Genomic DNA, 24894 nt, shown 5'->3' on the forward strand with positions numbered 1-24894 from the left:
CTTGCGCACTCCGCGCAGGAATTTGGGGGAGGGGCCGGGCCCTCCCTACCGAAGACTACATTTCCCACAGGCCTCTGCTCCTAGTTTCCTTCCGGCTTTCTTGCTGGTGTCGGCTCGGAGAGGTGAGTTGGTCGCGTGCGTTGAGGAAATGGGCGCGGGGGCGGCGTGGGGGCGGCGCGGGCCTCTGTGTGAACCGGGTTGCACTGACTGTGGAATTTGTGACGCTGACTGGGCATCGGGTGCCCTGAGGCGTCCCTTCCCTTTCCGCTTAAGGGCTGCACATATCCCTCGGCCCAGAATGGCTCCGAGTTAGATGTATGAACCCCAGAGTGAAGGCCCCCAACAAAAAGACGCAGTCCTGAGAACTGCAGGTCTCAGAACCACAGCTTAATCAGAGCTCCCTCGTAAGGAAACTACTAGGACTTCGGAGACAGATTCCAGACTTGGCCTTTGTACTCGGCCTTTCTCTGATACCGGGAAGGCTGAGCTTTACCTCGGACTCCCTCTTAGTTCCATCGTGTTATGTGCGTGGTGGATGGTGGGAGCAAGTGTGATAGCGGGGGTGTGTTCTGAGTTATCCAGGCGGGGCTGAGTGCCAAGGAAGGCTCAGTGCCTCAAGATTCCCGTCTCTTTTCCCCAATCCTGCTGATCTTTAGGAAGGAGAAAGAAAGTAGGAGATAAGCATTTGTATGTCTATATCTTCTTTGTTCCGCGAAATGTAACTTTTATTTTTGCATCTCCTGGAAAAGAATGGTGAAAATCAGTGCGGACTGAAAAGAGAAAAAAGCAGCCCTTGCTTTAATCACGCTGGGAGAGAAGAGACAGGGAAAGCCAGCTGCAAAATTAATAGAAAGTATTATTTCATGCAATTGTGAAATGCTGTAACAACTCCCTCTCTGAACAATTACAGCTGTTTTACCAGTGATGCTCCAGACTCGCTTTGCCATTTTTTATTTTATTACTGGAGATACTCAATTGCTAAACTACCCTCCCTTCAAGATAACCCTTACTCTCCAATTAATCCCTCATCTCAGAAACCGCAACCATTCCGGAATTGTTCCCTGCTTCCCATACATCCTTCAAAATCCTTCAGTTGGAACTCAACCCTTTACAAAAGAGCTTTTCTTCTCTTCCATTGCATTCCAACCCTTCCTGTAGAATTTCCTCCTTCTCTTGAGTCAATAAATGTGATTTTGTTGGACTATACAGGCTTGTTGCAGGTAGTCTTTAGCTGGTTAGGCTTTAACTCGGGAAATATCCTATCCGTAGACCTGGTGCTTTGCTCTTTTTTCCCAGTGAATGATAGGGGTGATGAGGTTACCTCCTGCCTCCTCTCCAGTGGGTATTCACATGAACATTTGGCAATCATTTAATTCCTTCTGTGAGCTGTTTCTTTCTAATCATTTAAATGGTTTGCAAATAAACCTCCTGAATGGGGGAGGCCAACTGCAGAGCTTTATTTTAGGCTTTGATTTGTTGAGAGGATTACAGTTTAGTTAGAATCATATGCTAGGTGTCTTTGATCTTCACCACTGCCCTGAATTCAGAAGCAGGCAAAGGTAGGAGATAGTTTGGTGACAGGGTTTTCTGCTTTTGAGGCTTTTAAGGAGTTGAAATGTGACAGGGTTTTTAATGGAGAGGTCTGTGTTAACAAGGGAAGGGAATGGAAGATGTTAGTAGAAATTTGAGAAATGGGTTCAAGTTTTTGACAGCATGAGTGGTCAGGCCATATTATTTATGTGTTCTTATGAGAGGCAGTTTAGTTACGGAGCTAAATTACCAGTGTTCTGGTCCTAAAACTACCCCATTAGAGGTGGGTGAAATTGGGGTAATTTATTTCATCGCTGTGCCATAGTTCCTTCATCTGTGAGAGGATAATGATAGAAACTGCTGTATAGGATTGCTATGAATAGATGAATTAATATATATAAAGCCCTAAGATAATGCTTGACACATAATAAGTGCTCAGTAGATTTAATTGTTACTATTATGTTGTAATTCCATCTTTTTTCTCATCACACAGATCCAAAAATTGTGAGGATTTCCCCACATTGGCTTCATCCATCCACAAACCCCCTTTTGTAAATTGTTGTTAATCAGGAGGAATTGCTTATCAATGTGAAGTTTGAAATTTATTAGCTAGCATTATAAGAGAGCAAGGCTGAGAAGCTCAAATTTTTATGGAAGAAGGAAAGAGCAGAAGAGAATTTTCTTTAATAATTCTGGGAAAAAGTATGTAATATTCTTCATCTTCAGTGATATAACTGACTTTTTTTTTTAAGATTTTATTTATTTATTCGTAAGAGACAGAGAGAGAGAGGCAGAGGGAGAAGCAGGCTCCCCGCTAAGCAGGGAGCCCGATGCGGGACTCCATCCCAGGATGCTGGGATCATGACCTGAGCCGAAGGCAGACGCTTAAGGACTGAGCCACCCAGGCGCCCGATATAACTGACTTTTATTTAATGTTTATTTGCTATTGAAGTGCTTTATTATATGTGATGTCTTATTTAATCCTCATAACAACCTTTTGAGATAGAATCTATAATTACCACCTTTTTTTATGGGAGGTGACTAAGGCTGAAAAGTTAAGTAACATGTCCAAGATCACAGTTAATAACTAGCAGAACTGAGATTTGTATTCTGAAAGTCACTTGGGGCACCTGGGTGGCTCAGTCAGTTAAGCATCTGCCTTCGGCTCAGGTCATGATCCCAGGGTCCTGGGATCGAGCCCCGCATCAGGCTCCCTGCTCAACGGGGAGCCTGCTTCTCCCTCTCCCACTCTCCCTGCTTGTGTTCCCTCTCTCACTGTGTCTCTCTCTGTCAAATAAATAAATAAAATCTTAAAAAAAAAAAAGAAAAGTCACTCAGGAAAAAAGAACAGCTGTTCTTAGAGTATCCTGGGCTTTTTTCTCAGTTCAACAGAAGACTTAAAGAAAACCTTGAAGTGGGGAAATTTTTGCCTTATTTGGCATAGTTGTGTATGTTAGGTTCACACTGTGTTTAATATGGTGGTGAGTGTTGCTGGCTTTTCCTGTAAACATTTTAACAGGTCCTTCTAGGCATATATGTGATTTTTTTTCTGTCACAAGAATTTAATGCCACACATGTTGGGATTGATTGATTGATTGATTTAATTTTTTTTTTAAGTAGGCTCCACACCTAGTGTGGAGCCCAACTAGGGGTTCAAACTCACGACCCTGAGATCGGGACCTGAGCTAAGATCAAGGGTCCGACGCTTAACCAACTAAGCCACCCAGGTGCCCCATGGGATTTTTTTTTTTAAACACACTGGCTTCACCCATTTCATCAAAATTAGGGCAACATCATCACGTTTTAGTATGTGCCTGGTTTTCAGTGATACAGATGCACTACTATTTAATCATTTCCCCAGTTAGATTCTTTTCAGCTTTTATTCATTGTAAACCATACCTGTCAGCATACCTCTGCCAATATCTTTATATACATGTGCAAATAGTTTCTTTAGTCTTAGAAGTGGAGTTCTGGGAACTGGTTCATAGGGTTTACAGGGTTATAATGTTTAAATGCTTCTTCACATAGTTCTAAATTTGGTCCAACACAGTGCCCATTTCCTCGTGACCTTGCTAATCTGGGACATCATCAGTCTTTTAGACCTCCCAGCCCTGTCACTGTAAGAATATAATTTTTGTGTGTGTGTTTTACACACATCTCGTTAATTAGTAGTGATGCTTAGTATCTTTTGAAAGGTTCTTTCTTTCTTTTTTTAGTGAATTGCCCTTACTCAGGTTCCTCTCAGTGAAGTAGAAATCTAGTCTTCAGAGGCAAAAACCAAAGTTGAAAGATGATTTTTTAGTTAGAGAAATGTGAACTCAGAACAAAGCTTTGCCACTTAATCATTGTAAATTTGGGCAAATGATTTCACCCCTGAGCGTTGGTTTCCTGATCCACTGAGGGATGAGAAGAAATACATAGCAGAGCAGTGCTGAGGGTCATGGGGTGATGTACGTAAAGCACCCATCACGTAACAGTTCTCCATGAATGTTGTTGACTAAGTGCAGTGGTCATAGTATGAGAGGGGGGTGGTGCAAAGGATGTCACGGTGTGAGAGGTCCTGATTGGGAAACAGGGTAGTGAGTTGTTTGGGCGGGGGAAAGGCCAGTGGCAGTAGCTGCGAGGCTCAGTCTGTATGGTTTTCAGGCTTCGTATTTAGGAAGTTCAGGCAGGATCCTGGGGGCTCAAGAGGCTGTATATGAGTGGTATGGCCCTTTCTCAGCCCTGAAAAGTACTGGAGGGAGGAGGAGTCCAACGTCAGGACCAGATCTACATTGACAGATGGGGAATCCTCCTCCGAAATATTCAGGCTTCTATACCAAACCCATCATTGTTCAGCTGGATCTTCTCAGGGCTTGGATTTCTTCAGACTTCTTATAGTCTCCTCTAGTTGTTGTGAGTATGAGATCAGGGTGGCTATAGTGGTGGAGAATAGTTAGGAAGTAGGAAGGGAAAAGAAAAAATCTCATTAACAGGGCGCCTGGGTGGCTCAGTTGCTTAAACGACTGCCTTCAGCTCAGGTCATGATCCTGGAGTCCCTGGATCGAGTCCCACATTGGGCTCCCTGCTCGGCAGGGAGTCTGCTTCTCCCTCTGACCCTCCCGACCCTCCCCCCTCTCATGTGCTCTCTCTCTCTCAAATAAATAAATAAAATCTTTAAAAAAAAAAATCTCATTAACATAAGTCATTTTGGGATCTCCGAGTTACATTTGATTTCATGGCCTCTTTTTTTTTCTTCCAGATCTGGCTTATCAGGGCTCTGCAGTTCTCCAAAAGAGAAATCTTGCAAAGGACTGACCAGTTCTTGCATTTCGAAACCATGGCCCATGTAAGTTGATGTTCTTTTCTCCTTTTTGAAATATTGTTGATCTCTAGGTCATGTGTACATACTCATTCCTTATCCTGAAACTTCTTATTTAACAGAACTCTGCCCAAGAACTTGCTTTAGTTACTTTCAGTCTTGTGAAGGTTGGGGACAGATAACCCAGTGTCCTTTCTATGTGCCCTTCCCTCTTCTGCACTAATGTGGACCATCTCCTAGCTCCAAAATCTTCTGTCAAGAGCCATGAGGGAGCAAAAGTGAAATGCCTTGAGAAAAATGTAGGCGTTCTCTGTAGAATGTCCCTTTGTTAACATTTTCCAATAGAACAGCTTTTGATTTTAAGATTTAAACTTCAGAGAAAGTAGGGGCGCCTGGGTGGCTCAGTTGGTTGAGCGACTGCCTTCGGCTCGGGTCATGATCCTGGAGTCCCGGGATCGAGTCCCACATCGGGCTCCCTGCTCGGCAGGGGGTCTGCTTCTCCCTCTGCCCTCTTCCCTCTCGTGCTCTCTGTCTCTCATTCTCTCTCTCTCAAATAAATAAATAAAATCTTTAAAAAAAAAAAAAAACTTCAGAGAAAGTATATTTCTCTGAATACAGTGATTTTTAGTCTGGTTTTTATGTAGGAAAAATTTGTGTCCCCAGTACACAATTTGACATCTTTTCAAAGTTTTTGAGCTTTTTATTGACATGTAAATAGAGAAAAGTGCACAAGTCCTAAGTGTGTAGCTGAATGAATTTTCATAAATTGAGCATATCTGTGCTATCAGCACTCAGGTCAAGAAAGAGAATATGGCTAGTACCTCAGATGCCCCCCTTTCAGTCACTGCTTGCCCACCCAGCCCAGATATAACCACTATCCTGACTTCTTTTTTTTTTTTAAGATTTTATTTTATTTATTAGAGAGAGAGAGCTCATGAGTGGGGGGAAGGAAAGGAGGGAGAAGCAGACTCCTTGCTGAGCAGGGAAGCCCAATGCAGGGCTCGATCCCACAGGACACCAGGATCATGACCTGAGCCGAAAGCAGCTGCTTAACCGACTAAGCCACCCAGGCGCCCCCACTATCCTGACTTCTAACATTATAATTGAATTTTGCCTATTTTTAGAACTTTAAATAAGTAAAATTGTATAGTTCAATACAACCTTTTTTAACAAAAAATAATGTGCAAGAGAGTCTTGTTATATTTCACATATAATTGCTAGACTCTCAGAACCATCTGCACATGTTTTGAGATGCATGCAAATATCATTAAAGCGATGTGTGTATCTGGTGCTGCTGGTGAGAATGGAGGTATCAGAGCATCATACTGAGTGTGAGTCATAACTGAGTGTTAGGTTCTTGTTGAAGTGCATTTTCATAGTGCACTTAACATGTAGTTCTTGTGTAGTATAAAATGAGTTTCCAAAAAGTTGGGGAAGTATTGAAGAAATTGTGGGGAAAGACACAAAGCAAGTGAGAAAAGTGAATTCAGTAAAAGAGACAATGAAAATACTAAAGCTAAAGATAAGTGTGCAATAACTAACCCATGTAATTCTATACTGGAGGGAGCTGTGAGGCTCTTTGGAAGCTTGGAATTGATGTATAATGCAATGGAGTTCTTTGCTTTAAAATGATGGGAAAATAGGTACCTGTTTAATAATGTAGTGTTAGAATGTCTGATATTCAGGAATGGGTTATTGGTATTAAGTGGGAGATCCTTGTTTTGAAAACTTTCCTTGAAGATTGGTGGTTTGATGAAAGAGAGAATTTGGTCCTGTTTGACTGCCTAGAGGGAAAACTCCAGACTTCTTCACAGATGTGAGTTTTCCAAGTACATAAGATGAGATTTAGTGTTGGCTGGTCTCAGTCTCTGTATGTGTTGAGATCTTATGGTATGTATGTAAGGCTTTGGGGATGGGGTGGATTCGTTAGGGATGTAATTGGGGCCTTATATTGTAAGGCCTAAAATTTCATATGCTGACTTGATATCTTAACAGGGCTCCAAAGGCCCAATCATGAGTTTCCCTGCTTTTGCCAAATAAGTTCTCCATCCAGCAGAAAAGACTCCCACCTGGCTAGCTTTCCTATCAGGCAGATGACCTAAACCCCTCCTGGTCCTTACTCTAAAGGGTGAGGACCTCCCTGCCGGCCCACAGAATTACTCAAACAAACCAGTCACGTCCTCCTGCGGGAATCAGGGACACCTTACCCTCTTTTTACTACAAAGCCTGCCTCCCACAGACCCTGCTTGTTCACTCCATTCCTGAGTGCAACCCCTGTGTGGCCCTGCATGACGTGTGGTGTTCTCCTCCCCTGGGCTGTGAGTATACATGTCTAATAAATGCTGTCAATCTCATCTGTCCAGTGTCAGGCATTGAGCCACCTCATAATATTTAGGGCAGGGGATCTCTCCCTCACCAGCGGGGTGATTAGGAGGTAATCAGAACAGAACTGCAAAGAGAGATCAAGAATCATCTCCAGCAAACCCTGAGAGAAGAACACCAGGAGCAAAGTCCATTGTGTAATTTTATGGGATGTACGGGTTTAGAGCAAGGTTTCTCAACCTTGGGACTATTAATATTTTGAGCCAGAGAATCTTTCATTGTGGGGGCTTGTCCTCTGCATTGCTGGATATCTAACGGTATCCCTGGCCTTTACCAATTAGATGCCTTGCATTGCTGGATATCTAACGGTATCCCTGGCCTTTACCAATTAGATGCCTGTAACACACCCACTCCCCCTTAGTGGTGACAACCAAAATTGTCTCCAGACATGGCCAGATGTCTTCTGGGGAGTGAAATCACTCCTTATTGAAAACCACTGGTCCAGAGTGACGTCATCATGGTTCAGTATCCTCTAACTCAGGAATGAGGAAGGGTGTTCAGTGAGGGATGACGGATGATAAAGACTAAGAAGGTCATCCAGACGCATAAGTAATAGATAATGTAGGCTGTGAGAGCTGAGGAAGATTTTTGAAATTGAACTGAATTAAAATATCTAAATCGAAAAGAAAAAGACTGAATCTGATATATTCAAAACGTGGACTACCATGTAGCAATTTCTTTAAAGTTGACTAAAGAAGTGGTCCTTATAGGGAAAATGTTTGTAAGAAAATCTGACTTTATGATGAGCTTGAGTCCATTTTCTTAGAAGAGATATTGTAGTACATTTGGGAGAAGTTTTTATCCGTATTTTTTCACGATCATTAAAGGGAAAAGAAGGGGGAAGACGTTTCCCATGAATTTGTTGTGGGGACACAGAGCTTGTAGAAGTCTTGTGTTTAGGGTTTCATTTAATTGGGACTTTTTTTTTGCTTATTTTATTCATTTCCAGATATTTTGGGGTAAAAAGTTAATCTTACCTGCAGCCACAGGACTGTTCAAGACATGTAGAACTCTCCTTCAGTGATACTGATTTTCTTACCGTCCCTGACACATAAGCCCTACCCCATTTGCTTGTTATATGAACCCTTCTCTGCATTGCAGTCCTCGATCTCCTCCCTTTTCATTTAAAAAATATTTCATTTATTTTCACAGGTAATACATGAGTCTTATTTTTTCAGGGTTCAGTGACATTCAGGGACGTGGCCATAGACTTCTCACAGGAAGAATGGGAATTCCTGGACTCAGCTCAGAGAGACTTATATAGGGATGTGATGTGGGAGAATTATAGCAATTTCATCTCACTAGGTAAGGCTATTTATCCCAAATTCTGTTGACTTTCTCTACTGTCAATTTTAGGAAAATGTTTTGAGAAACTAGATAAATTTTTTTCTCTCTGTTCCAAAGGAATGGTTTTAGCTTTGTTAGGTTGGAAATAGGCTCCTCCATTTAATACTTCATCACTTTCATCCGGCTATGCCCTTCAGATTTTTCTTCAGGCTCTGTAATTTACTTGTTTCATTGGTATCCAAGGGCTGGGCTTGAATTCTGGGTTGCTTACAACAGAAGCATTGTCCAAGAAATCAGATTTTACATTATATTTGAGCCCAGAATTAATACAAATTCTTAACACTCCTTTCTAATCCACCTGCAAGGAGAGTACCTAAACACAGGGGTTTTCAGTCTCTCTAAAAATCAGGGGAGCCTATAGAACTTACAAAGTATGAAATGGATCCACAAAGTTCGTTTAAAACTCAAGTTAAACACATTCTGTTTCCTATAACAGACATATTCAGTTCTACCTGCTCTGTGGTTGAAATTTAAAAACTAAGAACTTTGCATTTAATATTGAATAAATAATCCTAGAAAGGATCAGAAGAAGTACACTCTCCTGTCAGCAAATTGATAACAATAAAAATAGCCAATACACACACATAGGTGTGTGTGTGTATGTGTGTTTGTGTATATATAACTTTATATATTTGTACTTGGATACTATCCTGAGCATTATGCGTTATTAATTAATTCTCACAACTCTATCGGAAATATACTATGATTATTCTCATTTCAGATGAGAAAAGTTAGGCATAGAAGGTTAATAATTGGCTGAGGTAACACAGCAACAAAGGCAGGATTTAAACTCAGGCAGTCTGGATCCAGACTCTGTGTTCTTAACCACTACACAAGACTGCCTCTCAACAGAGCTAGTACAAGTTTAAATTATATTAAGGCCTGTTCTTAACCATCTGTTCCTTGTGCTCCTAAAGTTACCCTAATATGAGTGCTCTTCAACTCCCTTGATTTCTTTGTTCTTAGGCTTTATAAAGTACCATTTTGATCTGTAGTTAATCACGAACTTAACCAGATTTGAACCTGACTTTTGGGCTTATAATTTCATGTCACATTATCTTTTAAGCAGAACCTTCCATTTCTAAACCAGATGTGATTACCTTATTGGATGAAGGGAAAGAGCCCTGGATGGTCGTGAGGGAAGGGACCAGAAGACACTACTCTGGTGAGTGAGGGCTGAGTAGGATGGGGAATTAATTACTGCAGATAATTAGCCAAGCCTGTTAGCCTTGAGATGTTGTTGGAAATCTCTCTTCAGAAGCCCATGGCCTGCGGAGGAAAGGCCTGAGACCTGGGAAGCAAATTAAAATCTTTTAAACCTGGACACCAAAGGAACTTCATATTGATCTTGATTACAACTCTGTTTTTCTCATTTCTCATATTTTTCTCCTACTTCAAAGAGAGGAGCTGTTCTCAGTAGAAGAAAAAAAGATGACAAATAAACATAAGAACTGAAATCAACAAGATAGAAAAAGTAGAGAAAATTAATAAAGCCAAAAGTTGATTCCTTGAAAAGATCAACAAAGTTGGTAAATACTAGCTTGACTCATCGAGAAAAAAGACAACAATTGCTAATACTAGGAATGAAAGAGTAACTGGGTTATCACTTAACACCCTGTAGGCATTAAAAGAATAGTGAGAGAATACTATAAGTAATCTTATGCCAATAAATTGGACATCTTAAATGAAATGGAATAACTCCTTGAAAAACATAATTACCAGAACTGATACAAGATAAAAAAAAAATGAGTAATCTTATATCTATCAAAATAATTGAATTCATTATCAGAAATCTTTCCACAAAGAAAACACCAGGTTCAGATGGCTTCATTGGTGAATTCTATTAAATATTTAAGGAAGAACTAGCAGCAGTGTTACACAATTTCCTTCAGAAAAGGAAAGAACAGCTCCCAAATCATTTTCCGAAAATAGTGTAACTCGTATACTGTGTCCTGACGAATTACTACAGGGAAAAAAAATTACAGGCTCATTATCCTTCATGAACATAGATGTAAAATCCTTGAGAAAATATTAGTAAATTAAATCCAGCAATAAAAATGATGATCAAGTAGGGTTTATCCCAGGAATGCAAGCTTGGCTTAACATTCAAAAATTAATTAGTGTGAAAAAAATTAATCCATGTCATTCACCGTATTAACAGGAATGAGAGAAACCATGTGATTGTGTTCATAGACATAGAAATCGCATATGACAAAATTCAGCATCCATTCATGATAAAAATTTTCAGGAAACCAGAAATTGAAGAGAACTTCCTCAAAAAATACTGCTTAAAGAAAAACACTACATCATAAACTTCATCATACTTGATTGAAGAATTTCCCCTCTAAGATTGGGGACAAGGCAAAAGTGCCCACTTTTCCCATATCTGTTTAACATTGTATTGAAGGTCCTAGCATTGCAATACGGCAAGGAAAATAAGAGACATAAAATCAAAAAGAAGTTAAACTCTTGTTTGGAGATGGCATGATCATGTAGATGGAAAATCCTAATGAATCAAAACAGCAACTACTCAAAGTAATAAATGAAGATCACAGTAAGATCACAGGATACAAAGTTAATATATAAAAATCAGTTGTGTTTTCATATACTAGAAGTGAAAAAAATAAGGAATTTAAAGTAAAGAAAATTAAGTCAATTAAGATTAAAAGCAAATTAAGTTAATTTACATTAGTGTCAAAAACCAAAAATACTAAGGAATAAATTTAACAAAACATGCAAGACCTCCACACAAAAAATCATAGAACATTGCTAAGAGAAATTAAAGACCTAAATAAGTGTAAAGAGACTGTTTGGGGATGGGAAGACTCAGTATTGTTAAAATGTCAATTTTATAGTTTTAACAAGCTGATTCCAAAATTGATACGGAAAAACAATGGTCTTAGCATTTCTAAGATAATCTTGGAAAAGGAAGAATATATTATAGGATTTAGACTACATGACTTCAAGATACTTCAAGATTCATTATAAAATTACAGTAATCAGGGGCGCCTGGGTGGCTCAGTTGGTTAAGCCTTTGGCTCGGGTCATGATCCCGGGGTCCTGGGATCGAGCCCCACATCGGGGTCCTGGGATCGAGCCCCCATCAGGCTCCCCCTGCTCTGTGGGGAGTCTGCTTCTCCCTCTCCCTCTGCCTGCAGCTCCCCTGCTTGTGGCTCTCTCTCTCTGTCAAATAAATAAATAAAAGCTTAAAAAAAAAAAAAAAACTACAGTGATCAATGGGCGCCTGTGTGGCTCAGTATGTTGAGTGTCCAACTCTTGGCTTCAGCTCAGGTTGTGAGGGCGAGCCCTGCATCAGGCTCCAGACTCAGTGGGGAGTCTGCTTGAGATTCTCTCCCTCCGTCCCCCGCTGACATCTCTCTGTCTCTCTCAAATTGATAAATCATAAATAAAACTACAGTAATCAAGACATTGAGTATTGGATAAGGATAAACAGAACAGAACAAAGACCTTAGAGGTAGAACTCACACTTAAAAGATCATTTATTTTTTGACAAAGGCACCAAAACATTCCAATGGGAAAGGGAAAGTTTTTTCAACAAATGGTGCTGGATAACTGGGAAAAAAATCCTGACCCCCTACCTCCTCCCCAAATTAAGATGTATTTTAGACCTAAATATAAAAACTAAACATAATATAAAAAGCCAAATATAAAAGCTAAACTTGAAAAATAAAAATTTTTAAAATTCAATATAAATTTTATATAAAAAACATGAAAGCTAGGGATGCCTGACTGGTTCAGTCAGAGGAGCATGCAACTCTTGATCTTGGGGTTGTGGGGTGTAGAGATTACTAAAAATAATAAGAAAATAAACTTTAAAATAAATGAAAGCTAAATATAAAGCTTTTAGAGGAAAACTAGGAGAATTTCTTGGTTTGAATATTATACTATGGTTATGTAAGATGTTAACATTGAGAGAGGCTGGGTGAAGGTTGCATCAGACTTCCCTGTATATTTCTCTGCAGCCTCATAGGAATCTACAGTTTTTTCAAAATAAAAAGGAAGCAAAAATGTCCCATTAGGGATGATGGGTAAAAAATTTGAACAAAGAGAGGGGGTACTCTTTTTTATTGTCAATGACTATAATTCATTTATATATAAATCTGTGTTAGCTTGAGCTGCCATAACAAAATACCATAGATTGGGTGACTTAAACAACAGAAATTTGTTTCCCATCATTCTGGAGGTTGGAAGTCTGAGATTAGCATTTGGGGGCTCTGATGAGGGCTCTCTTCCTTTCTGGCAGATCTTCCCTTCTCACATTGTCCTCACATGGCAGAGAGAGAGGAGGAGGAGGAGAGATGGAGAGAGACCTCTTATAAGGCCACCATTCCTATTGGATTAGGAGCTTTATGACTTCATTTAACCTTAATTGTCTTCTAAAAACACTATTTCCAAATATAGTCAGGGTGGGTGGTCAGGGCTTCAATGTATAATTTGGGACGGGACACAATTCAGTCCATAGCAATATCTATCTATATAGGATCCAGTTTCTTTCTGGCTTCTGTTTTGATTAGTTTATATGTCTTTTGTTGTCTACAAATATATTCGTTCATTGAGTACCTGGTCGGAACCATGAACTGTGCTAGCCACCGGTGGAACAATTGTGAACAAGAGTGGTAGGTTCCAGCAGTCATGTTTACATTTTAATAGGAGTAAGGACATGAAGTAAACAAGTAAATGAATAAATAATATTAGGTGGTGACAAGTATTATTAAGTGAGAAGAGCAAGGGAATAGAAATTGGCAGGTGTAGACACATTTGTGTTAGGGTGGTTAGGGCTTTTTAAGGAGGTGATATTTGAGTGGAGACATGAAAAAAGAGCTCAAGTTATAGGAATATCTAAAGCCAGAGCAGTCCTGATAGAACAGCACATGCAAAGGCCTTGGATCAGGAGATAAGTTTTGTATGTTTGAGGAACAGCAAAAAGGCCAGAATGATGATTATTCAGAGGTAAGGCATGTGACTTTTAAATGTGAAAAAAGCCATTGGAAACTTTTGAGCAGGGGAATTACATAAGCTGATTTGTCTTATAATTATCACTCTATGGAGAACGATTGAATAGGGGCAAGATGGGAAGGAAGACCAGTTAGGAGGTTATTTCTTTTGTCCCGGTTGAAGATTATAGTGGTTTTGATTGGAATAGTAGTGATGGGAGGTAGAGTTAGATTCATGGTAGATGTGCCCAGTACATGTTGGTCTGCTCCTCTGTCTGGATACTTTCCTCACCTTACTTGGATTTCAACAACCTGCCTGAGGCTGCCCCGATCGGTGGATGCCCTCTTTACCCGGATTGGACTCCTCACACAGCGTCCTTCCCCCAACATGGATAAGAAGCATCTTTGTCCTTTAATTGATGTTATTTTATCCATCTACATTTAAGTCATTTTCTTATGTATTCAGGTGCAAATCTACTATCTTCCTAATTTTTTCCATTTGTTCAACTTATTCTTTCTTCCTTTTCTTCCTCTCCTGCCTTTTCTGGATTAATGAAATATTTCAATTTTAGCTTTGCCTCTTGAGTGTGTTAGTTACGTATACTTTTAGTTTTCTTCTCAGAGTTGCCCTAGAGATTAAAACATGGATTCTTTACTTACTACATTGTACCTTAAATTAATTCCTTTATATCTTTCCCAATATTGTGAAGATATTAGTAACATTTTATTTATTTAGTTTTATTTATTTATTTGAGAGAGAGAGAGCACAAGCAAGGGGAGCAGCAGAGGGAGAGGGAAAAGCAGGCTCCTTGCTGAGCCGGGAGCCTGATGCAGGGCTCAATCCCAGGACCCCAGGATCATGACCCGAGCCAAAGGTAGACACTTAACAGACTGAGCCACCCAGGCGCCTCAGTATTTATTTAGATTTACCTACATGTTTACCTCTTACAGTGCTCCTCATTTTTTTCTGCACTGCCATGCTTCTATCTGGAATCATTTTCTCTGTACCTGAAGAACGTCCTTGAATATTTCTTTTATTGTGCCTCTTGGCAATGAATTCTCTTAGGTTTTGTTTGAAAAAATATATATATTTTTAAAGATTTTATCTATTTATTTGACAGAGAGATAGTGAGAAGGGCAACACAGGCAGGGGGAGTGGGAGAGGGAGAAGCAGGCCTCCCGCCGAGCAGGGAGCCCGATGCGGGGCTCGATCCTAGGACCCTAGGATCATGACCTGAGCTGAAGGAAGACGCTTAACAACTGAGCCACCCAGGCGTCCCTGAAAATATTTTTCAAGGGTACAGAATTTTGTCTTTGTTTTTGTTGGGTAGAATTCGGGATTGGCAGTTATTTTCTCTTAGCAAATATCTTGTCTTTTGGCTTCTATCATTTCCATTTAGCAGCAATTTGTTGGTCATATTGTAATTCCTTCTGAGGTATTGTTTTGGAAGTATTTTTTTCCCTTATGACTGCCTTTAGAATATTCTTTCTTGTTTGGTTTTCACAGATTTACTGTGGTGTATCTAGTTTTATATCGTGATGTATGTATTCTGTTTGCTGTTTTAAAGAATTAAATTAGGCTTCATATCTTGTCAGTTTTGAAAAATTTTTGGTTATATTTTCAAGTATTGTTTCCCATTTTTGCTCTTCTCTCTTTCTGGGACTCAGGTTACACATATGTTAAACCTTTTTAAATTGTTGCATATATCTTATGTTCTTTTCTGTTTTTTCTTTTTTTCTTATTTTTTATTCCTGTGCTGCTTCTATAAACCCATTTCCTAGTTCACTGATCTTCTTTTCTGCTAAGTCTAATCTACTGTTAAAGAAAGTCTAATCTACTGTTAAAGATATCTGTTAAATTCTTAATTTTAGTTATTGTATTTTTCAGTTATGAGATTTCTATTTGGAGATATATATATACACATATATACATATTTTTTATATATACATGTAAATGTATGCTTTTTGAAAAGATTTTATATATACATATATAATTTGTTTTGCTTTTTTTGAGAGAGATTGGAGGGGTGAAGGAGAAGGAGAGAGAGAATCTTAAGCAAGAATCTTAAGCAAGCACTCCCAGTGTGGAGTCTGACACAGGGCTCGATCTCACAACCCTGAGCTCATGACCTGAGCTGAAATCTAGAGTCAGATGCTTACCCGAATGAGCCACCCAGGACCCCTCTTTTTTTTTTTTTTAAGATTTTATTTATTTATTTGACAGAGAGAGACACAGCGAGAGAGGGAACACAAGCAGGGGGAGTAGGAGAGGGAGAAGCAGGCTTCCCACAGGGCAGGGAGCCCGATATGGGGCTCGATCCCAGGACCCTGGGATCATGACCTGAGCCGAAGGCAGACGCTTAACAACTGAGCCACCCAGGCGCCCCAGGACCCCTCTCTTAATAGACTTCATTTTTAGAGCAGTTTTAGGTTGACAGCAAAATTGAGCAGACGGTGGAGATTTTCCACATATTCCCTAAGAGTGCATTATTTTTGCAAATTAGTGGGAATTGACATCTTTTTTTGTGTTTACATTTTTAAAATACTTTATAAGTCTAGTTAATTAATAAACTATAATTTATGTACATTAAAATTCACTCTTTTTAGTACCTAGTTTTATGAATTTTGAAAAATGATACAGTTATGTAACCACCATAATCAAGAGTTTAGAATAGTTTCAAAGTCTCTTCATGTTTCATAGTGATGAGACTTTTGAGTCATTTCAGCAGTTTTATACATTTGTACTGTAGTCATAGAAAAAAACCTTTCTTATCTCTCCTACCCACTTGTCCCCATATTTTTGCTTATTTCATTCAACTTTTAGATTTTCTCATGCAAGTCCCCCATTATCTTTGGATCATTAGTTTCGAGCCTATATCCCAACATAGCCTTTGTTTTTACTCTTTTGCACTCAGGTGATCCCAAGTACCATTCCATATTTGACAGTCATTCTCCTATACTCAATATCTGCCCATGCCTTTTTGCTCAGGATTTCATAAGCCTTTCAATGTTAGGATTATTGAAAGATACTTGAGGTAGTTTTCTGGGAAGTACAAACCTTGCTTTAGCTATATAGAATGGGAAGGAACACCTGGAGGAGGTATGAAGGAACAAAAATTTGAGTAAATGTAGCACTGATAAGTAATAGTATAAACTCTAGTGGAGAAAAGTAAAACATTGTAGTACGTTTTTTTTTTAGGTAAACACTACTCCCAACATGGGGCTCAAACTCACAACTCTAAGATCAAGAGTCACATGCTCCACTGACTGAGCCAGCCAGGCGCCCCTATTGTAGTACATTTTAAAAGTTTAGAAACAGATGTACATATTCATTAGTGATTATGTAATTATGGGAATAAATGAGTAACATCCATTGTGTATTTGGGGTTTGTTATTTAATGGTAAATGGACTTTACAGATTGTTTCTGCCACTAGGGAAGCTTAGGGGTAAGAAACTAACAGAATAACAAATGAGAAAATTTATAAATATTCCAAAATTGGGACAAAGAAGAGCAACCTGTTGCTGGGATGGAAGATAGAGTGCATAGTTTTAAACAGGATCAGCAGGAATGGCTTTTTGGAAGAAGTGATTTTTGACTGAGACCTGATGATGAAGGGAAGCCAAGCATGCAGGCAGAGGATTTCTCAAAGGAACAACCTGTGAAAGGTCCTATTTAATGGGAACAGTGGTAGTGCCTTTTGTGAGCTGAAAAGAGGCCTTTGTGGCATGAACAGAGAGAGTAAATGAGAGGCGTTGATAAGCAGATAAGCAGCTTATTATCCATGTTCTGGTATTTATATTTGATTCTAAATATAAAGAGAAAGCATTAAAAACATTTAAGTAGAGAGACTCAAATATTGATCAGCATCAGAATAATTTACTGGAGAATTTAAATAAGTACAAAACAAAAACAATGCCCAGGACTTAATCCTGTAGTTTATGTTGCAGTCCGTTAAAAATGCTTCTGTATAGTTTTAAGAAATCTTCAGGTGATTCTTATCACTGATGTAACTTCTTTCCCTAATCACCAGCCTTATCTCCAGTCCTGGACTCCATTCTCTGTGTTTCCTTTGCCTTTTTTTTTTTTAAAGATTTTATTTATTTATTTGACAGAGAGAGACACAGCGAGAGAGGGAACACAAGCAGGGGGAGTGGGAGAGGGAGAAGCAGACTCCCCGCTGAGCAGGGAGCCCGATGCGGGGCTTGATCCCAGGACCCTGGGATCATGACCTGAGCTGAAGGCAGTCGCTTAACCAACTGAGCCACCCAGGCGCCCCTCCTTTGCCTTTTTTCTCTTTTTTTAATGTATGAGAATACAGTGTGTTCCATAATACAATTAATAACCCTCAATACAAATTAGCTTAATAGTGATATGGAATAGGGAATGATAGCAGTATAATGTGAGAGTTAGTTGGTTCACAGGTCATTTTCCTACTTGAATGAAGCCAGAATAGAAGTAAACTTACAACATTCAGCAAGAAAGGCAAAGTGTTCAATGGGATATTTTATTGTTGGTGGCCCTTTCACCTCTATATGAAAAAAATCAGCAATAAGTGTCTACATCCAGGACTTTCTCCCCAGAGATAGATGCCATCAACCTTGCATGGCTTCTAGCTGGAGACAGGTTACATTTTACCCTATTCCCACCTTAATGGTAGCCTTGCTGGCTCAGGGCTTTTTTTTTTTTTTTTTTTTTAAGATTTTATTCATTTATTTGAGAGAGAGAGCACAAGCAGGGGCAGCTGCAGAGGGAGAGGGAGAAGCAGACTCCTCATCCTTACCGGGCAGGGAGCCCAACATGGGACTCGATCCCAGGAGCCCCAGGTTCACGACCTGAGCCGAAGGCAGAGGCTCAACTGACTAAGCCAGTCAGGCGCCCCTCAGGGCTTCTTGTTCATTGCAATGTCTCAGCACCTGAAATCTAGCTTTTCCACTTTTCTGTGTGTGCATTTCAGTATCCATGAAGTGGCCTTCAGCCGTGTTGAACTGCCTTTTGAGTTATCTCTTGAAATATCAATTATTATATTTGTTAGCGCTCTGCCAATAAAGTTGCATGGGTTTGAGTGGTCTTCTCTAGCCGTTTTCTTCATAAACTCTTAATTTTTTGGTGTGTAATTTTGCAGAAGATAAGGGTTTTTCTAGGTACACATATGTGGTATTGTAGCAGAAATGCCTGTTTTAGAGATACCTAATCCATTCACTTGTAGTAAGCATTATTTTAGGTGCCTTTTATTTCTCTATAGAAGTTTTCTTTCTTCTGTCACAGGAAAATAGTGTGTGTTTGCCTTCTGTTTTCTTTCAGATTTGCAGTCCAGATATAGGACCAATACTTTATCTCCACAAAAGGACATTTATGAAATATATTCATTCCAGTGGGAGATAATGGAAAGAATTAAAAGCTGTAGTCTTCAGGACTCCATTTTTAGAAATGATTGGGAATGCAAAGGCAAGATTGAGGGACAAAAGGAACCACAAGAGGGATATTTTGGGCAAGTGAAAATTACTTCTGAAAAAATGACCACTTACAAAAAGCATAATTTTCTTGCTGAATATCAGAGAGTTCATAATGGAGAAAAGTTGTATGAATGTAAGGAATGTAGGAAGACCTTTATTCGTCGCTCAACACTTAGTCAACACCTGAGAATTCATACTGGTGAGAAACCTTATAAATGTAAGGAATGTGGGCAGGCATTTAGACAGCGTGCGCACCTTATTCGACATCACAAACTTCATACCGGTGAGAAGCCCTATGAATGTAAGGAATGTGGGAAGGCCTTTACAGTGCTCCAAGAACTTACTCAACATCAGAGACTTCATACTGGTGAAAAGCCCTATGAATGTAAGGAGTGTGGAAAGGCCTTCAGAGTGCATCAGCAACTTGCTCGACATCAGAGAATTCACACTGGTGAGAAACCCTATGAATGTAAGGCATGTGGGAAGACCTTTAGGCAGTGTACACACCTTACTCGACATCAGAGACTTCATACTGCTGAGAAGCTCTATGAATGTAAGGAATGTGGGAAAGCCTTTGTATGTGGTCCAGACCTTAGAGTACATCAGAAAATTCATTTTGGTGAGAAACCTTATGAATGTAAGGAATGTGGAAAGGCTTTTAGAATATGCCAACAACTTACTGTCCATCAGAGTATTCATACTGGTGAGAAACCCTATGAATGTAAGGAATGCGGGAAGACTTTTAGACTAAGGCAGCAACTTGTTCGCCATCAGAGAATCCATACTCGTGAGAAACCCTATGAATGTATGGAATGCTGGAAGACCTTTAGTAGTTACTCACAACTTATTTCACATCAGAGCATTCATATTGGTGAGAGACCTTATGAATGTGAAGAATGTGGGAAGGCTTTTAGATTGCTCTCACAACTTACCCAACATCAGAGTATTCATACTGGTGAGAAACCTTATGAATGTAAGGAATGCAGAAAACCTTTTAGACTGCTGTCACAACTTACTCAGCATCAGAGTATTCATACTGGTGAGAAACCTTATGAATGTAAGGAATGTGGTAAGGCTTTCAGACTTTATTCATTCCTTACTCAGCACCAGAGAATTCATACTGGAGAGAAACCCTACAAATGTAAGGAATGTAAGAAGGCCTTTAGACAACATTCACACCTTACTCAACATCAGAAAATTCATAATGGGGTTTAATATGAGAAAGCCTTCAATTGTACATTATGTTACAAGAATATCTGAAAATTCATTTTTGAGAAATTTGCTTCATGCTTCAACTAAGCATAAGAAATTTTATATTATTGAAAAAAATATGTTGCTTTAAAAGCCATCTATCACCATTCAAACATTGTTTATCTTCAGCAAATTTATATGAGGGAATAATATAATGAATGTAGGGAAATCTTTAGCCTTACCTATCATTATCCGCATTTCACTCCTTTATTACCAGTGTGTTATTGGACAAGGTACTTAAACTTCTGTGCCTCATTCTGCTCACTTGTAAAATGGTGATAATAGTACCTATGTATATTAGTTATTTATTGCTATGTAATTACCACAAACTTAGTAGCTTAAAATAATATACATTATCTCACAATTTCTATGGGTCAGGTGTCTGGGCATAACTTTGTTGGGTCTTCTGCTTCAGGGTCTCTCACAGAGCTAAACTAAAGGTTTCGGCCAGGGTTCGGTCTCATCTGAAGGCTCAACAGGGGAAGGGATCCATATCCAACCTCACATGGTTGTTGGCTCTCGCACTGAGGTCCACAGTTTCTAGCTGGCTGACGGCTGACCTTAGTTCCTTGCCAAATGGGCTTCTTCAACATGACTGATTATTAAGTGTGCAAGCCAAGAGTGCAGTAGAATCTACTAGCATCATAGAAGCTATAATCTTGTGTGGTCTAATCACCAAAGTAACACCTTTTAGTCACTTTTGCTGTATTCTACTGGTTAGAAGCAAGTTACTGGGTCACCCCACACTCAAGGGTAGAGGATTACACAAGAGTATGAATACCAGGCTGTAGGGACCATTTCAGAGTCAGCCTGCCACACTGTGTAATAGGATTGTCTTAAGGATTAAGTAGTTAATGTTTGGAAAAATAGCAGCCACATAGCATGTTTTCTGTAAATATTATCTACAGTTGTTATCATTAGTGTTAGTGAATTCATATGAAAGGAATTTACTCTAGAAGTAGTAAATGTAGAAATGCCTCATGTCACTGCTCAGCACTTACTAAACTTAAGATAATTTATTCCAGATAAAATCTAAGAGGTTATATTAAATGTGCGAAGTTCTTCATCATTTGAGCTGCATCAATCATTTCATGCTGAAAAGAAACCTTACGAATGTCATGAATGTGAGGTTAAGAGTACAACTGTTGAAGAATCAGAAAAATACGAAATTATTTTCCCATAATAAATTCCAAAGAGTAAATGTTTTGCAATCCCTGTTGTCTGGCCACTGTTAAAGCTTAATTAGAAACATCAAAAAGATGGCAGAAAGGAAACCAGTTGGAAATTTAATAATGTGTGCGCATGTGTGTGCGTATACATGTATGTAAAACTCATATAAAAGAAAGATCATCATTCCATTACAGGCAGTGTATGGTTTGATGTTCAAATTGCCCCATCTTCAACCAGTGGGAGTTGGGTCTTCTGACATGACCCCACTAGTAGTTTGATAGTTTACTTGGTTACAGCTGCACAGTTTGGTCAGCAATGGAAGATGCTTGGGCACCAACTCATCCTGAAAATTGGTAAGGGGAAAAACAAGCATTTATTTTGCTTTTTCCATGTGAACCAAGTTTCAGGGCCACCAAAAGCTGCTCAGATTAAAAGGTTTTTGTTTTGTTTTGTTTTTAAGAAATCAGTAAATACAGAAAGAATGATAGGATTAGAAAAATCACCATTTTCTAGTTCCCTAATGGAATAATGGGTCCAGAAAATGATCTTCAGTCGATATTAAAACTATTGGGTGAAATATTTTATAGTGAGAACTTTACAGTGGATTTATCAAGCTGACCACCTCTGAGCCCTTTGATCAATTTTAATCTCTATAAAAGTGGGACTATCAGACAATATCTACATCCTGATAAAATGCAATACAAAATACAAACCACTGCCTACAAAGCCTTATTGCCAAAACAGTGAACTGAAGGAAGCAAACCTTTGAATCAAACTCTTTAAAAACAATTTGGGGAATAGATGAACAAAGTAAATGGCACCACAAGGAAGTAGCCAAGCAGATCCAGAATGTGTAAAATTCTAAAAAACAAATGACCCTGATTTCTTCAACTAATGAGTGGCATGAAAAAGAAAAGGGGAAGGGCAACAATTAACAGATTAAAAGAGACTTAAGAGACCCATCAACTAAATTCAGTACGTGGGCATTGCTTGGACCTAGTTTGAACAAAACGTAAAAAGACATTTTGGAGACAGTGGACATGCACTGAGTATTAGATGATATTTAGAAATATTTTGTTAGGGATGATAATGTCAACGTCGTTATTAAAAGATAAAAGGTTCTGTGTGTTAGAGATGCATACTTATATATTTAAGAAATGGTAAGATATAAAATTTGCATTAGAATACTCCAGCAAAGGAAAAAGAATTGGCAAAGAGAGCTGGGACATAGGTTGGCAAAATGTTGGTAATTACTGACATGGAGTGGTTTGCTTTGGGGGGTTCGTTGTTCTAATATTTCTACTTTTTTATGTGTTTGAAAGTTTCAGTAATAAAATGTTTAAAATCAAAACTGAAATTTACAGACTACTTAGAAATGATTGTTAATGAGATGTGTGCATCTAAACATGTTAGATGTCACCAAAGTTCTGTTCAGTGAGAAATTCATCCCCTTTAATGCATTATAAGGAAGTTTTATTTGTGGACCCAGTCTTCATCATCTTCACCTTATCCATAGCAGTCAACACAGGGCCTGTCACCTAAATAAATGTGTTAAGGGAGTGAATACTTACGTCAAGAAACCAGAAACAGAACAGAATAAAACCTACAAAAGAGAAGCAAAGCATAACTAAAAATAGAAATTAAGGACTAGACAGTATATTTAATCCAGTACTAATGATAAGATTTTGGAAGATCCAGTCAAAAAGAAAATGAAAGATAATGCCTTTAGAATATTGACCGTGATAAAGATGACATAGCTACAGATTATCCAGAAAATTTTGTTTTAATTACAACACAATACTATATATATGTGCTATATGTATTCTAATACCTAAAATATAGGTACCTTTTTTTTCTGTAGGAAGGTTATGAAAATTGACTCAAATAGACCAACAAGCAAATGTGTATATATATATGAACTCCCTGCTTAAGAAAGAAAAAGTCTGATAGTTGTGCAGGTAAAAGCTTTAAGAAATAGATAATCCTTCACAAAATTCTACCAATTAATTCTGCACAGCTAAAATAATCCTGATACAAACCTGAATGAAGATGGCTCCTAAAAAGCAAAATCTAGACCAGCTTCATTTATGAAGATTCTATTCATCTTAATTCTATTTAGAATTAATTACAAAATCAGTCTTCACTAATAGATCCATGTGTTTGCCTTTCCCAAGTTTCAGATATCTCCAGGAGAGCTGTGTTTAACAGAGTGTAAGACCTTAACCCAGCGTTCTCCACAAACTTGTTTTGGGATATTCTAGTCCTTGATGATATTTGGGAAAAGATTTCTTAGGAAAATGTGTAAGTGCAGCAAAGCATTTGCTTGTGGGGAAATCCAAGTACACATCATCAGCTTGTCAAAAGATACAGTAAAGAGATTTTTATTTAACACAGTGTATCTCAAACTTACTTCATTGTGGAATTCTCATTCCCAGTATCTTCGTACCATCTTTAGAATGTGAACCACTTTGTTAGATGCTTCCATTACCACAATGAATGTCTTTAAGACCATCATTTCAGACATTACGGTGAGTGATTGTGTTGGCAGGGGATGAGGAAAGGGCACTTTTCTTTGTAACTCACGTCATATTCTGAAAGCTTCCTGCTTGAATCTTGAGGGCTAGTGCTTTTCTATAGAATGTAAAAGATTCTAGCTTGGTCCTTGATATGTATATATTAAACATGCTTAAATATTCTGTTAAATAGTGATTAGGACATAAATGATTTTTCATTGTAATAAAAATGCTATATTAAATATCATTTTGTGTATTTTCTGATTTCTTTGAAGAGTGAAGAATCTAAGGTGCATCTCTAGAAGTGAAATTGTTCTCTGTAGGTTGTACAGACTCTCCACTTTACATGTTGCCAGATGGTTGCTCCATCACTGCACTAATTTTGCATTTCTCTAATCACTGAAACGAGCATCTAGATTTTCCTACTTCTGTTACTGGTTTCAGTATTTCCCTGATTACAAGTGACTTGAGCATCTTTTTCATATGTGATTATTGGTCAGTCATGTTTCTCTTAACAGTGCTTTTTTTATTCATGCATTTTCTCTATTTCTTTGGGGTTATCTCATTGATTTTTCATGATATGTAAAATATTCCAGGTACTACACATTTATAAATATTGGAGTTATTTTCTCTCAAGGTGACTTGTGTTATGGCATTTACTGTTTTGCTCACATTTTAAATTTAGATATAGTTTCATTCTCAACCTTACCAGATTATCTTACTCTTTCTATTTCTAGTCTTATATTTTTGTGCCATATGTTCATGGCATTTGCAAGTAGAAAAGAGTTCTCTCAATATTTATATTTATTTTATTTATATTTCTCGTAGCAGTAGCTGGTATTTTCAGAATAATGTTGAGTATTAGTGGGGATACATTTCTCTCATTTTTTTCCAATTTAATGGAAATCATGTAACTGTTTAAACATTTTGTGTAATGCCTTTTGATTTAGAGTAGTCTTTGTTATTCATAACTATTTTCAGTCAGTCCCT

General features: G+C 38.5%; 1 protein-coding gene across 8 annotated transcripts; it reads left to right on the forward strand.

Annotated features, from left to right (window-relative positions):
- The first annotated feature begins 17 nt into the window (after positions 1-17).
- On the forward strand, positions 18-24151 carry ZFP14 (ZFP14 zinc finger protein). Of its 8 annotated transcripts, XM_081807520.1 has the most exons (7): positions 91-122; positions 2024-2232; positions 4772-4858; positions 7071-7149; positions 8392-8518; positions 9627-9725; positions 18819-24151. In XM_081807520.1, the coding sequence occupies exons 4-7, from the start codon at positions 7120-7122 to the stop codon at positions 20183-20185; spliced, it is 1623 nt and encodes a 540-aa protein (XP_081663646.1). In that variant the 5' UTR covers positions 91-122; positions 2024-2232; positions 4772-4858; positions 7071-7119; the 3' UTR covers positions 20186-24151. The 8 variants fall into 8 exon arrangements, with proteins under 8 accessions (XP_081663645.1, XP_081663648.1, XP_030881873.2 ...); XM_081807519.1 differs by lacking the exon at positions 2024-2232 and having other exon boundaries at positions 18-122; XM_081807522.1 differs by lacking the exon at positions 2024-2232 and having other exon boundaries at positions 18-122; positions 9630-9725.
- The last annotated feature ends 743 nt before the right edge of the window (positions 24152-24894 follow it).

The sequence above is a fragment of the Leptonychotes weddellii genome, chromosome 16 (genome assembly GCF_054177405.1).
Source record: "Leptonychotes weddellii isolate Sample4059 chromosome 16, ASM5417740v2, whole genome shotgun sequence".
Lineage (NCBI taxonomy): Eukaryota > Metazoa > Chordata > Mammalia > Carnivora > Phocidae > Leptonychotes > Leptonychotes weddellii.

Bases quoted from the DNA above. Each gene is read 5' to 3' on its own strand.
- ZFP14 (XM_081807519.1), top strand. From the start codon at position 7,120: ATGACGTGTGGTGTTCTCCTCCCCTGGGCT. The intron at 7,150-8,391 runs GTGAGTATACAT...TTATTTTTTCAG, and splicing joins GTGTTCTCCTCCCCTGGGCT to GGTTCAGTGACATTCAGGGA. The intron at 9,726-18,818 runs GTGAGTGAGGGC...GTTTTCTTTCAG, and splicing joins GACCAGAAGACACTACTCTG to ATTTGCAGTCCAGATATAGG.